Source organism: Mauremys reevesii, linkage group 1 (genome assembly GCF_016161935.1).
Source record: "Mauremys reevesii isolate NIE-2019 linkage group 1, ASM1616193v1, whole genome shotgun sequence".
NCBI lineage: Eukaryota > Metazoa > Chordata > Testudines > Geoemydidae > Mauremys > Mauremys reevesii.
Genome location: NC_052623.1, coordinates 331,759,285 through 331,774,166, shown reverse-complemented (window position 1 = coordinate 331,774,166; position 14,882 = coordinate 331,759,285). Strand labels below are relative to the sequence as shown.

The 14,882-nt window shown below is 40.7% G+C and overlaps 1 protein-coding gene across 2 annotated transcripts in view; it reads right to left on the bottom strand.

Moving 5' to 3' along the window:
* LRRK2 (leucine rich repeat kinase 2) overlaps positions 1–14,882 on the bottom strand; it is a 105,947-nt gene that overhangs the window by 14,645 nt on the left and 76,420 nt on the right. For both annotated transcript variants that reach the window (XM_039516218.1, XM_039516211.1), the window contains 10 exons: positions 10,736–10,824; positions 9,590–9,777; positions 9,032–9,186; positions 7,289–7,435; positions 6,942–7,133; positions 4,975–5,121; positions 4,520–4,620; positions 4,124–4,314; positions 2,859–3,019; positions 1,829–1,999 (listed from right to left, as the gene is read on the bottom strand). In XM_039516218.1, the coding sequence (XP_039372152.1) occupies positions 1,829–1,999; positions 2,859–3,019; positions 4,124–4,314; positions 4,520–4,620; positions 4,975–5,121; positions 6,942–7,133; positions 7,289–7,435; positions 9,032–9,186; positions 9,590–9,777; positions 10,736–10,824 (1,542 nt within the window). The remainder of the gene's footprint in view (positions 1–1,828; positions 2,000–2,858; positions 3,020–4,123; positions 4,315–4,519; positions 4,621–4,974; positions 5,122–6,941; positions 7,134–7,288; positions 7,436–9,031; positions 9,187–9,589; positions 9,778–10,735; positions 10,825–14,882) is intronic.

Sequence of the window (14,882 nt, the reverse complement as noted above, 5' to 3'; positions counted from 1 at the left end):
TATTTATCTTAGCCAGTATGACAATCACTGTAAGAACACAAGAACGGCCATACTGGGTCAGATCAAAGGTCCATCTAGCCCAGTATCCTGTCTTCCAACAGTGGCCAATGCCAGGTGCCCTAGAGGGAATGAATAGAACAGGTAATAGTCAAGTGATCCATCCCCTGTCACCCATTCCCAGCTTCTGGCAAACAGAGACTAGGGATACCATCCCTGCCCATCCTGGCTAATAGTTATTGATTGACCTATCCTCCATGAACTTATCTAGTTCTTTTTTGAACCCTGTTATAGTCTTGGCCTTCACAACATCCTCTGGCAAGGAGTTCCACTGGTTGACTGTGCATACTGTGAAAAAATACTTCTTTTGGTTTGTTTTAAACCTGCTGCCAATCAGGGCCACCTGGGGGGAGGGGGGGAGGGCAAGTGGGGCAATTTGCCCCAGGCCCTGAGTCCTGCAGGGCCCCCCACAAGAATATAGTATTCTATAGTATTGCAACTTTTTTTTTATGGAAGAGGTCCCCGAAATTGCTTTGCCCCAGGTCCCCTGAATCCTCTGGGCGGCCCTGCTGCCTATTAATTTCATTTGGTGGCCCCTAATTCTTGTGTTATGAGACAGAGTAAATATCACTTCCTTGTTTACTTCTCCACACCAGTCATGATTGTATAGATCTCTATCATATCCCCCCTTAGAGGTCTCTTTTCCAAGCTGAAAAATCCCAGTCTTATTAATCTCTCTTCATACGGAAGCAGTTCCATAACCCTAATAATTTTTGTTGCCTTTTTCTGAACCTTTTCCAATTCCAAAGCATCTTTTTTGAGATGGGGCAACCACCTTTGCACGCAGTATTCAAGATGTGGGCATAGCATGGATTTATATAGAGGCAATATGATCTTTTATGTCTTATTTTCGATCACTTTCTTAATGATTCCCAACATTGTTTGCTTTTTTGACTGCCGCTTCACACTGAGTGGATATTTTCAGAGAACTATCCACGATGACTCCAAGATCTCTTTCTTGAGTGGTAACAGCTAATTTAGACCCCATCATTATATATGTACAGCTGGGATTATGTTTTCAAATGTGCATTACTTTGCATTTATCAACACTGAATTTCATCTGCCATTTTGTTGCCCAGTCACCCAGTTTTGAGAGATCCTTTTGCAGCTCTTCGCCCTCTGCCTGGGACTTAACTACCTTGAACAATTTTGTATCATTTGCAAATTTTGCCACCTCACTGTTTACCCCTTTTTCCAGATCCTTTATGCCTATGTTGAATAGGACTGGGCCCAGTACAGATCCTTGGGGGACACCACTATTTACCTCTCTCCATTCTGAAAACTGACCATTTATTCCTACCCTTTGTTTCCTATTTTTTAACAAGTTACCAATCCATGAGAGGACCTTCCCTCTTATCCCATGATGGCTTACTTTGCTTAAGAGCCTTTGGTGAGGGACCTTGTCAAAGGCTTTCTGAAAATCTAAGTACATTATATCCACTGGATCCCCCTTGTCCACATGCTTGTTGACCCCCTCAAAGAATTCTAGTAGATTGGTGAGACATGATTTCCCTTTACAAAAACCATGTTGACTCTTCCCCAACAAATTCTGTTCCTCTATGACAATTTTGTTCTTTACTATAGTTTCAACCAGTTTGCCCAGTACTGAAGTCAGGCTTACTGGTCTGTAATTGTCGGGATCACCTCTGGAGCCCTTTTTAAAAATTGGTGTCACATTAGCTATCCTCCAGTCATTTGGTACGGGAGCTGATTTAAATAATCTTTCCCCTCTGTATGCTCCAGTGTTAAATCTTGAAGAAACATGACATACCTGGTAATTTTCCATTAATTGCTAATTCATCAAATTCATTTGGAAACTTCATGCCTTCTATTATTCTACCTCCTGCTGTTAAAATGTCATAAAGAAGCAAGCCAAATGAATACACATCAGCTTGCTGATTGTAAATAACATTTCCTCTGGCAACCTCTGGTGCTCGAAATCCTGGAAATAAAATGATTCATTAATAGCTATGACTCATGCCAGGCTGATGCCATGCCTGTCTCTTTAAGAATAAATACCTCTTGATGAAAAATGCCACGGGAAGTTAAAAAAAATTACATGCTATTTTGGAACTGGCAGCAGTTCATATGCTGAAAATCACAGAAGATATGAGCAAATGGAAGGTCAGTGTAAAAGAAGTATCTGTAAATCAGTTAATAAGCTTCTATGCTATTAGTCTAACCATCAAAAGAGCTTTATTATTTAATAGTGAAAAGGAAGGGCACGCCCTGCAATCCTAACTCAGGGCCTGATACTGCACTATGGGAGTCATGCTCATGTTCATGGCAATGGGCCCAATTCTCATTTACTCTAAGGCTACTTTTTCATTGCTCTAGAAGTGCAAAGGGGCTTTCAAATGGGTGCAAATGTGATCCAATTAAAGTCAACGGGAGCTGCAGGTGTTCAGCACCTCTGAAAAATCAGAACCCTAAAGCGCATATTACTGACCAACAAAACCCAACCACATTTAGAATATTGTTTTAATAAACTAATAAGCATAAAAATATTCAAACTGAACATATTTGTACAACAGAAAAAATAATTAAGATCAGTTAATGTAATTTAACTTACATTCTTTTTAACAGCCCATTATACTGCCAACATTGTGTAAAAGGCCCCTTAGTGTAAATGGGAATCAGGCCCAAGATATATAAATCTGTTTTAATCAGTTATAACATGGTGAGAACCACAGTAATGCAGATTGTCCCTTAATTGTACACTTCTTATGGTGGAATTCCAAAATACTGTCTTATTCTTTTTAACAAAACAAAAAAATACAACAAAGCATTTTTTGCCATACCTGGTGTGCCTTCTGAGGTTTTTATCCCCATTCTGCAGCAATACTGAGCAATGCCATAATCAGCAATCTTTGCAATGACTGCTGAATTGGGATATAATGTAAAGAGCAGCACATTATGAGGCTTTAAATCACGATAAATGATCATTGAGGAATGCAGATACCTGTTAACAAAAAAGTACTTAGGTGAAAGCATTTAAAATCCAAAATCTATCTATTTACACTGACTGCATCAATAATACTACAGTAAGCCATGCTATTAATTTTAATCATTCTGACATCAAAAGGAAAAAGTTCACTAATATGATATCAGATTGCTGGATTATGGTTTTGGAATTATCCCAACATATCAGTTGTTGACACATGAACAACTTGGTATTATAGTTCAAGACACCTCACTTAGAGTGACACTGCCAATTAAACAAAAAATAAACATAGTTTCACCTACACCTGCCCCTGAGCTTCCCTGCCAGATTTTGTAATTTTAAAATCGTATTTCCCTAGCCATTATGAAGACATTCACAGATTTTCAGGTTAAAAAGAATGGGAAAAATTAAAGTTCCAGAATTCTGGCTTTTTCTCCATTCACATGAATCCCACTTGTGAATAGAAAAAAACAAAACACAAAAGAGAAAAGACAGTGAATAGACCAAATGTAAAAGTATTGACTGCTTGTGAGTGGTTTTCCAGTTCCTGGCCCTACAGGTGAGGTGTCACTTCATGCTTTCTGCCTTTATTCGTTCGTTTCCTTAAAAACCAAAACAAATAACCTAGACTACATTTTTTTTTAAAAAGTACAGAATTCTGTCTCTTTTGGGACACACACAAATTAAGAATGTATGATAGCCTAGCCATGCAGTTAATTAAGATCTTGAAAGGATAAGCTAGTAAATGTCATCAGATGCCCAAATAAGTAATGCTAGCAGATGCCCTTGACAAAATGTTCTTCTTGTAGCTCATGTCAACAAATCCCTTATGGAAAACTGCTATAGAATTGAATAGAAATTATAACCTTTCTATAGAGTTTTTTGAATGAGCTTACATAATTTAATAGAAGTGTACTGAATTGTATACGCTGCTTCAAGTACACAGACAGGACTGTATCCTCTATTCAATTAATCAAATATAAAAAGATAGAACTTCTTTGACTAAGCGAATACACCCCCATTGCATAGAAGGAGAGTCAAGGACAGGCAAAGAGAAAGCTTTCCTACTTTCAGACTGTCAATATTTTTCAGTGCCAAAATTAGCATTTCAAGAATATTTACCTTAAGCCATCTGCTACATGTAGAGCTATCCTGTGCTGAAGTGTTTTAGTTAAGCTTGAACTATCTTGCTGAAGCAAACGATCCAGAGAACCCTTAGGGGCTAATTCCATTACCAACATCCGGGGACGGATTGCAGCAGCCAGCAAAGACACTAAGCTAGGGTGATGGAGATGACAAAGCACTGCAAGCTCCTGTAAATTGTAAAAATCAAGTGAAATACTGCATGTATTATATTTATAGTTCTGGGATGAACTGGGTTTGTTTCAACAATATTAACAACTAAAAAGGCAGAAAATTCAGAATTAAGGCAGAGACTGTGCTTAAACATTATTAAACCCTTCACTATTGTAGTTTTACTAGTGCAGCACTATAAAAAGAGGCAACATTTCTTCTTACCTGTCGTAAGAGTCTGAGGGAAGTATGTTTATTAAAAATCTTTACAGCTACTTCTTCTCCACCATATGATGCATGGTACACAGATCCAAACCCACCGTCACCTTTTCAAAAAGAAATGGAAGGGTATATATTATATAAAAAAAACAGAACATCAATCTTTTCTCAAATTGACTGGGCCTGACTCTAAAAAGCACTGAGCACCAACAGTCTCATCTTAAGCCAGTGAGAGTAGTGTGCCTTAACATACATATTATTGGCAGTTAAAAAAAAACCCCTATAATCCAGAAGTATCGTTTAGCAGCAGAATAGACAAATCAAATAGAAAAAAACCTCAGTAAAATGTTTTCAGTATGTTTTATAATTTAGCCTGATAGCTTAAATTTACATAAATATTACACTTTTAATATCCTTGCCACATATTAGGTATATAGGAGAGACTAAAAATTAATATTCACCCAACAGAAATTCAGGCGCCTGGTCAAATTCTAATTCATCATTGTTCAACATGATATTTCTAGGCAAATCAGCCAATATCAGGTCAGGCGCAATCTGGGCTATTGGAATGGTAAATCTTGGTTGATCTGGATTTACTAAGAGATCACCTAAGTAAGAAAGAAAAAAAATATGAGATGCAGTTGAAAAGCAGATTAAATAGCATAATTCACCACACTACACTGAATGAAGTGTACATCTATCCGTCTCTATTTATGTATACAACTAATGCACTTCATATGAACTTTGCATATGTGTAGTAACTAGTGACAACTGAATATACTTCTCCAATTTATATACATTTCTTGCATGTGTAAATCATTCCAAACCATGATTTAATGGCATATTCAGTGGTCAACATTAAAAACTAGCCTTTGTCAACAGTTACCACACAGCATTAAGCTAACTGAGATACCACATTTTTTCCTCTATGCCTAGAATAGGAAATAACTCTAGTGAATGTGTGGTACCTGTTGGCTAATATTGCCTTTTTAATTGTGGCCATTGTAAAGGATCCAATCAACAGGACTAATGTCCACTGCAGTACTAACATGAGTCAGAATTAATCACATGAATAAGGGTTGCTGGATCAGGTCCGACGGATGAGTGGTAGGCGAGAGTCTCTTTCAACTCTCCCACTTTGTACAACCAGTGCAGGGGCTAGCACAATCTGGCCCATACTGTATTGTAAAACAATGGCATTAGGACAAAAAAGTTGTGGCTGTTGAACCACATTATGACGACGATATTGTTTATTTTAACCAAGTGTTCTTAAATAATGTGAGGTGTCTAAATGCTATGGCAATGGGCATCATGTACAGTAGCTCCTCACTTAACATTGTCCCATTTACCGTTGTTAAGTTGCTGATCAATTAGAGACCATGCTTGTTGCGCAGTGTTCCCTTCTAATGTTGTTTGGCAGTCGCCTGCTTTGTCCTCTGTTTGCAGAAAGAGCAGCCAGTTGAAGATAGCTGGAGGGGGCTTGGAACCAGGGTGGACCGACGGCCCCCCCGCCCCCATCAGCTCCCTGCTCCCCTATGTTTTCCCTGTGCAGCAGCCACCCAGCAGACTATTAATTGCTGGGCAGTTCGGCTGTCTCTTCCCCCATTGCCATGTGTTGCTCCTGCCCTCTGCCTTGGAGCTACTCCCGGGAGCCTCCTGCTTGCTGTGTCGGGGTGGGGGGGGGGGAGAGAAGAGGGGTGCTAATGTCAGAGTGTCCCCCTGCCCCCCATTTCTATTCTACAGGGGGGAGGACATGACAGGGTCTGGAGAGAGGGAGCTTGCTGGCAGCAGCTGCTACCTCAACTTGCTGATCTACTTAAAAAGGCAGTGTACTTAGAGTGGGGTCAGCGTACTTAAAGGGGCAATGCACGTCTCTCTCACACACGGTGTGTGTCTCTGTATCTCTGCACCATGCTGTCTCCCCTCACTCCATTGGTGCTGCCTTATGGAGTGTGAGGCTACGTTAACAACGGGTTAATCCTTGAGGGCTCAGCCGAGTGCTAGTTCATCATTTAGCAGTAAGACATTCCCTGGGAAATATCCCATCCTCTTCTATCCTCTGACTTCACCACCTCAACCAAATTTCACACTAATCATTGCTATGTACAGTATTAAACTGTTTGCTTAAAACTTATTGTGTGTGTGTGTGTGTGTGTGTGTGTGTGTGTGTGTGTGTGTGTGTGTGTGTGTGTGTGTACACGTACGTACATATGTACGTACGTACATGTCTTATCTGGTGAAAAAAATTTCCCTGGAACCTAGCCTCCCCTATTTACATTAATTCTTATGGGGAAATTGGATTCGCTTAACATCGTTTTGCTTAAAGTAGCATTTTTCAGGAACACAACTAAAACATTAAGCGAGGAGTTACTGTACAAATACTTATTTATACGGGTACTCTAATTAGCTTAATTAAAACATTATATACCTTCTTCAGCTTTTTTAAGTAAATCATCAAGTAATATTTTTTGGTGTTCTTTGCCATCCTCAAAGCTATACAAAGCCCATTTCTTCAACAGTGTTTCCCCTTCTCCACATACATCTATATCCAGTAAACCTGGAAACCATTCTTCCACAAGAGAATCAATGTGATCCACAACTTGCCCCAAAAGGACACAACCTGTAAAAAGCCAAAAAAAGGTAATTACAACCACAGTTTCATATCTGCGATTATAAAAACAAACTGCATGTTCTGAAAGGAGCAAGCAAAATGAACAAATGCACCAAGTTTAACTCAAACAGCAGATACAAGAACATATTTAGGAATAATTTAACCTTTTCTGCAAGAAGGAGCTGTAATTTTCAAAAAACTGTCTGGATTGCTATCAAATACTGCTGATTCCACTAGACAGTAAGCTTCAGGAGACCAGTTCAGGTAAATGCCTCGTCTCCAATACATTCTATTAGGACGAAGAGCTCGTTCTAGGAAAAACAAAGTTAGTCAAAGTCAGACCTTTAATATGAACTTTATAAATTGGGCTGAACATTCCAAAAATACTATTCTAAGCATGTACTTGTGGTTTTATGTATTTATACAACACAAAACAACCAATGCATCTTTGCATGCAATTGTGCATCACCAGAAAAGCTGAACATACTAATCACATTTCTGACCACTCCAACAATACATATACAAGAATACTAAATATTGACTCAGCTCATGGACTAGTTGGTGAATGTAGGTAAAGTACAGATCTTGAAGTGCTGGCACAGTTTCTTAAGCAATAAATAAAATCATTTGGTGTCTTCCATTTTCTCCCTAGTGGACATGTCTACATTACATACGCACCACAGCCTCATGAGATTGGAATGGTGTGCCCAGGAGAGATCAGTTGCCAGAATAGCAGAGGTGTAGTAAGTCAAATTTGAAGGGCATTACCAAAGATACATTTGTGTGAATTGTCTAGCTGCAGCTAATGCTCGTATGTTAAAAAAAAAAAAAAAAAATTAAAAAGCCCAGTGAACTGGCTTAATTAAGAAAGGCGGGGTGGGGGGAGTAGGCCCTTTGTATGGACTGAGAGCGTTTTAAAAATAGCTCTGATAAAAATAGAGTCTGCAGAATTTTTTTAAAAGGGGGAAGAGATGGACACCAGCAAATGTGTAAGGGCAATGAATTTCATGCCCCAGGAGCCAACACAACAAAACTTCTTGTCAATGGTAGAACTCCTAGAAGGAGATGGGTGTCAGAGTGCAGGTATCCCCCAAGATGAGGCTCAGAGGATGTGTTCAATATAGCCAGGTTTTTCCCCATTAAGGACAGAATTCTGTCATACAACCAAAACTCTGTACCGGGTGCCATGTGGAGGCACACTACCCTAGCAGGAAATCCAAGAGGCACCATGTCTAAGTAGGCACAATGTTTTTTTAAAGATGGGGGGGGGGGGGGTCTCCAGGGAAGACCAGCAACTGCATTACCCCTAGGGTGACCAGACAGCAAGCGTGAAAAATCGGGATGGGGGTGAGGGGGTAATAGGAGCCTATATAAGAGAGAAACCCCAAAATTGGGACTGTCCCTATAAAAATCGGGACAGCCGGTCACCCTAATTACCTCTGGTGTAGCATCTATTCCCGCTGAGTGATGTGGAGTAGGAGGAGACTGACTCCACTTCCTCCCCGCTTTTTCCTACCCTTTTTGCAGAAACTAATCCCAACAGTGCTTAAATGCAAAGATTTCCTCTGTGTCTGTCATATGTGTGTGTGTGCACACACATGGTGGTGCTGGGGAGAGAGGGAGCAGAAGAGAGCAAGAGGCTGCTTTCATTCTCCCTTTCTCATTCACACAGAGGGCAGGCACAAAGTGCTCCCAAGAGTTTTTAAGTTATAAGTAAGGGCCCTATTTTGTCTTCTTACACTTGTAAAATGGCCAGAAATGAGCCCAAAACAAAAACATAAAACACACAATTTCAGGAAAGTGGTAGGAATTAGAATTCGAATCTGTAGATCTGAACTCAACCCCATGGCTACTAGGTGTTCAAGGTAAACACACACATTGATAGGTTTGAAGTTAAACGTCAGTACCTCTTCCTGAGAGCATGTAAGGAGACACTTCAAGCAACCTGTTGATCAGTCTGGACCAGAATCCCATGGGAAAGTACGGCATCTCATACAGCCGAATGATGATTTCTGAGTTTTCACAGTGGGGAAGCTCTATAACAGGTCTGTGATCAGACAAACTGAAAAAACCAGGAACATTATTTTCCAGTATTTCACCATTTACTACTTCCAGAATTACTAATTACATAGACTAAAATGAGAATTATTGTACAGCTGATTGTTAGATATATTGATGAATGAATGTCAGAAATGAATGCATCCCCAAATCACGTAAGCAGGGGGCAGATTATTGAGGTTTATCTGTACCAGTGTGTGTGTTTATTTTTCATGTTTATGGACATTTTCTGCTCAATTTACACTGCATGCATTCCCAGTGATTTCAGGGAGCTATCCAAGGATATATGCATGTGAAAATATTGCTTTGATATCAAACAGCTAGAAATGCCATTACAGCCTAGAATATCAGAGTTTTTTATATTAGTATATTTCCATGGCACATTTGTGGTTCTCTCTCTTTTTTACCTGCTTGGAACAAGTAGTTGATCTTCTCCTAATGGCAATGCAATTTGGAACTTTTCCAGAAGCTTAAAGTATTGTGACATGTAGATCTTAGGGAATCTGCTCTTCTTTAAAAGGAATTTTTCCACATCTGAACGCTTTATAATTCCTTTGGGGTATTTAGAAAAGCCTTCCACCTTCACTGTCAAAATCTTTTAAAAAAGTAAAATAATTTCAACTCTGCAGTAATAATTGGATTGCATTTTTCTGACAAAAACAGTTTTCTGCAATATATTATTACCAGTATTTACAAAAAGTAATAATTCTATTTATAGTAAAACTCAGCATTTCAGCAATGACAGCCATCTGAGCACAAGCTAACAGTTCTGAACAGTATATCCCATGATACTATTTAGCTACCTCTTCATTCAGTGTAGTGTAGTAGTGTACTTTACTGGCTCCCCATACCACATATCATATGGGAGATTATTCCACATGTTAATTAGTGAAGAACAAACCTTCAAAGATTGGGAAGTCTGAATAAACTTCTAAAAGTTTGGAAGCTTTTCCAAACTAACCAAACCAATGGTGGATTCTTTCCAGGTAGACCCTCCTATCAGTCCTTTTGCCCCTCACCTGTCCCAATTTACAGGTCAGTACAACCCATCCTCTTCTTCCTTTGACAGCAGGGTCCAATTACCCTTCTTCCCCACCATTCCAGGTTACTGTTGTTGCTTTTTGCCAGAACTCCAGCCTTTAACAATTTGTTGCAGGATTATGCTGCCTCTCACCTGGGATCTCCATTTCATTTTACACATGTTCTGGGACCTAACTGACTGTGAGCACTATCAGACACCAGAGAGTAAGAGAACTGAGAATGGAGGCACTGGGGTACACTTGAACTCTAGAATGCATATTTAAAAGCAGGGGCGGCTCTAGCCATTTCACCACCCCAAGCACGGCAGCACGCCACGGGGGCCGGTCACCGGAGCCGCCCCTGTTTAAAAGGCAGCAGGAGGAGTCATGCGGACCAAATTGGGGAGCTGTGAAAGGGAGTGGGTCATGAAACTGGGAAGAAATAGAGCAAAATGAGGCCAGGTCAGCTACAGTAGTTGGGGATGGAGGAAAGAGTTGAATAAAAGGATACAAAAAATATAATGAGAAGCTAACCTGTGCCATTATTTTACACAGCCACTTAGGGTCCACAAAATACAGATCTGTTAGCTGAAGTGCTGGGTCTTGAAAATGTAGCAGTACACCTATATAAATAATATTGTAATTAGAATAATATCACACAACATCCATATGAAACAAAAGAAAAGGAGGACGTTGCTTTTAGACAATTCTGGGCTGCCTATTTCCCGCTTTTCTGATCAGGGGCCTATTGAATGGTAGATACCAAACTTAAGAATAACTGAAGGTAACAGTATCAGAGTGCAGTCATGACATGGTCATCTTTTCCATTATTTCCTGGTGCCATATTTATAGCCATAATCTGACCTACTCCTTTCAAATATCTAATATGTTCAATGTGAATGCTCAGTGTTGATTATTATTTTAGTCTAAGTATCCTCAATTATATAGTCTGCACAGTACTGAGATACTGTGTTAACTATGTTGTATAACTGCTGTCCCAGTCACAGGCTATCCTAGTGATCTTATTTTTCCTCCTGAATCCTCTTCTCTTTTCTGCAGGTTTACTACTTTCAAATAAAGTTAAGGGACATAAGTTGTTAGCAGATTAATACTTCACACATGATCTTTCCCTTAGGTTATAAAATTTTAAGGTAACAAAATGAAATCATAAACAAGAATAACAGCACGTAGAGGATAATAAGGTGATAAGTAATAGCCAACATGTACTGTCAAGAACAAATCATTTCAGACCAAACTAATTTCCTTCTTTGACAGAGGAAGCAGCAGAAGTCATATATCTTGATTTCAGTAAGGTTTTTGACAGAGTCCCACATGACATTCTCATAAACAAACTAGGGAAATGTGATCTAGATGAAATTACTATAAGGTGGCTGCATAACTGGTTGAAAATCCATACTCCAAGAATAAGAAACAGTAACCTACCTTTCTATAACTGTTGGTCTTTGAGATGTGTTGCACATGTCCATTCCACTGCAGGTGTATGTGTACCTCATGCACAGATGTTGGAGACTTTTTCCCCCTTAGAAGTACCTGTTGGGGTGGCTCAAGCACCCCCTCTTGCTGGGCACCACCACGTGCTGGTATAAGAGGGTGGAGCAGCCCTTGGCCCTTTGTACCAGATGCACTTCAATAGACGGGAAGGTGGGTGGGTCATGGAATGGACAAGTGCCACACATCTTGAAGAAGAACAGTTACGGAAAGGCAGATAACAGGTTTTTTTTTCTTCGAGTGCTTGCGCGTGTCAATTCCACTGTAGGTAACTCTCACACAAACAGCTATGTAGGTGGGTTGAGTGTCTATTTGAACAGTGATTGTAGAATCACTGTCCGAAACTGGCATCATCTTTGGACTGAGGGGTAATGATGTAATGAAAAGTGAAGGTGTGGACTGAAGACTGATCACTGCTTTACATATGTCGATAATTGGTACTCGAGCCAGGAAAGCTGCAGAAGTTGGTTATGCTCTAGTAGAGTGCACCAGCATGCTAGTTGGTGAGATCATGTTACTCAGTTGGTAGCATAAATGGAATCAGGAAAAGATCCAGGAGGAGATCCTCTGGGAGGAGACTGGATTGCAACCGCGACAAAAACCTGTGTAGAACACCAGAATTATTTATTATGCTCTAGGTTGAAAGCTAACCCTCTTCTCACATCCAGTGAGTGAAATCTTTCTCGTTGCTTATGGTGATGGGGTTTTGGAAAAAATGTGGACAAACTAGGTTAATGTGAAAATTAGAAACTACTTTTGTAAGGATTTTGGGTGCAGCTGGAGATAAACCTTAATCCTTATAAAAACTGTATAAGGGGGTTCTGACACCAAAGCTCTCAACTCATCAACCCATCTTGCTGAGTCGATCACTACTAAAAAGGCCACCTTCACATCCAGATAATGGAGAGAGCAAGGTGTGAGTGGTTCAAAGGGAGGTCCCATTGCAGTTGCTAGGACTAAGTCAAGATGGCAAGGAGGGACAGGGTCCCAAATTTCAGAGTATAATCTGGCCAGGACTTTCAGGAATCGAGCAATAATGGGGTTGGGAAGAGAGGGGCCTGTTATCCATCTGTATATGGAAAGCTGAGATAGCAGCCAAATGCACCCTTCCTAATAGTCAGGTTCTGTTTTAGATCAGAATATAGTCCACAACAACACTCAGGGGTGCTTGCCAAGGAGACATACCTTTCCCACAAGGCCAACTGGAGAAGTGCTTCCACTTAGCCAGGTGGTCTTAGTTGAGTGTTTTCTACTATTTAAAAGTACATTTTGGACATTCTGTGAGCAGGACCTTTCAAAGGGCATCAGCCATGAAGCATCCACACTATGAGATAGAGGGCTTGGAGGCTGGAGTGGAGAACACGACCATGGTCTCAGGAAATTATATCTGGATCCAACAGGAGGGATAGAGGAAGCTCTATCAAGCATATCAGTGGGACCGAGTACCAGTATTGACTTATAGCGCCAGCAGGGCCCTATAAGAATAAGATGAGCATGGTCCCTTTTTATTTTGGATATGACTCTGTGGAGCAAAGGAATCGGAGGGAAGGTGTACAGAAGGTAATTCTCCCTGGACAAGAGAAAGGCATCTATTAGGGAGCCTGGGCTGGGACCTCCCTCCCTCCCTGCAGGAACAGAACTGATGACATTTTCTGTTGGCCCATGTCCCAAAAAGGTCCACTTGGGGAATCCCCCAGAGCTGGAAGATGAATCTGGCTATGTCTGGGCATAATGACCACCTGTGTTGATAAGTCAGCATGTTTTGTTTCCCCAGAAGGTAAGTAGCTTTGAATTGAGGAGGCTATACAGAAGTCCCAGAGATTAATTGTTTCCTGGCAGAGTTGGTTTGACCATGCTCCTTCTTGCATGTTTATGTAAAATAGAGTCGCTGAGTTGTATGTCATACTCAGTAGATTTTCCCCCACTATGTATGGAAGGAAGGTTGAGCACGCTAGATGTACTGCTCTTAACTCCCTGACATTTAGGTGAGCCTCTAGCTCTCAAGACAATCAAAGACCTTGAGTCTTCAGGGACCCAATGTCAGCCCACCAACCTAGAGATGATGTGTCTGTGACTAGGATGAGTATTGGTCATGTGGGAAGGAAGGGAACTCCCATGCAAACTTTTAGAGGTTCTGTCCAAAATCCAGAGACAACAAGACTAGCTCTGGCTTGGAGCATATACTGATGCTAGCCATGTCTGCAGCATCCTGAACTGCAACCTGGCTTACTACACTATACAGGTACATGCTGCTATGTGACATAACAGGCTGAGGCACTTGCATGCTGTCATGAGTGAGTAAACTTTCATTTCAAGTACAGTACTAGATATCGAATGGTTTCAAATCTGGTCTGTGGCGTGAAAATCCTAGCCTTTGTGGAGTCAAGGACTGCTCCAGTGAATTTTTTCTTAGGTGGATCTTGGGAATGGGGAGCAAAGGTATGCTGTCAAAAAGGTTGTTGACAAAATGCTTTCTTTGTGTCACTGGAGTGTAGATTCCAAGAGATTTGAGTGTTGCCCTGGAAGATGTATGGCTGTGAAGCTTGTCAGTTTTCTTGGAGAAGTTTTCTTGGAGAGTAGGGCCTTCAAACGAAAGGTCTTCTATGGTCTGTTGGACTTCAGCATGTATTCTGGATGACTGTAACCATGAACACCTTCTCACAGTGATCGCTGATGCCATGGTTTGAGCGGCCGAATCTGCACTATCCAGACCGTCCTGGAGGACAGTCTACACTCCTCCACAACTACTGAGAACTTTTGCTTGCAATCCTCTGGTAATTAGTCTTTGAATTTAGCAACATTCTCCCAGACTGTATAATTGTATTAACTCAGGAGTGCCTGCTGGTTTGCGACTCTGAGCTGCAGGCCCACTGAGGAATAAAGTTTGTGACCAAACAATTCTAGTTTTTTTTGTTTGTTTGTTTGTTTTTTAAAGTCCTTGCTTATAGGTGTGGAGCTTTGTTGTCCCTAGCTTTCTCGTTTTGCTTTGGGAGACAGGGAAGAAGGTTTCTGCCAAAGAGTCTTGACAGGCTCCATGATTGCCTTGTTGATTGGCAGAGCAACCTAAGCTAGGGTGGCAGACACCAGGATGTCTCCCAACTTGTGAGAACTCTAACATACCTCTTCTGGTTGGATGTCAAGGATCAAGGCCACTATTTTCAGGAGGTCTTGA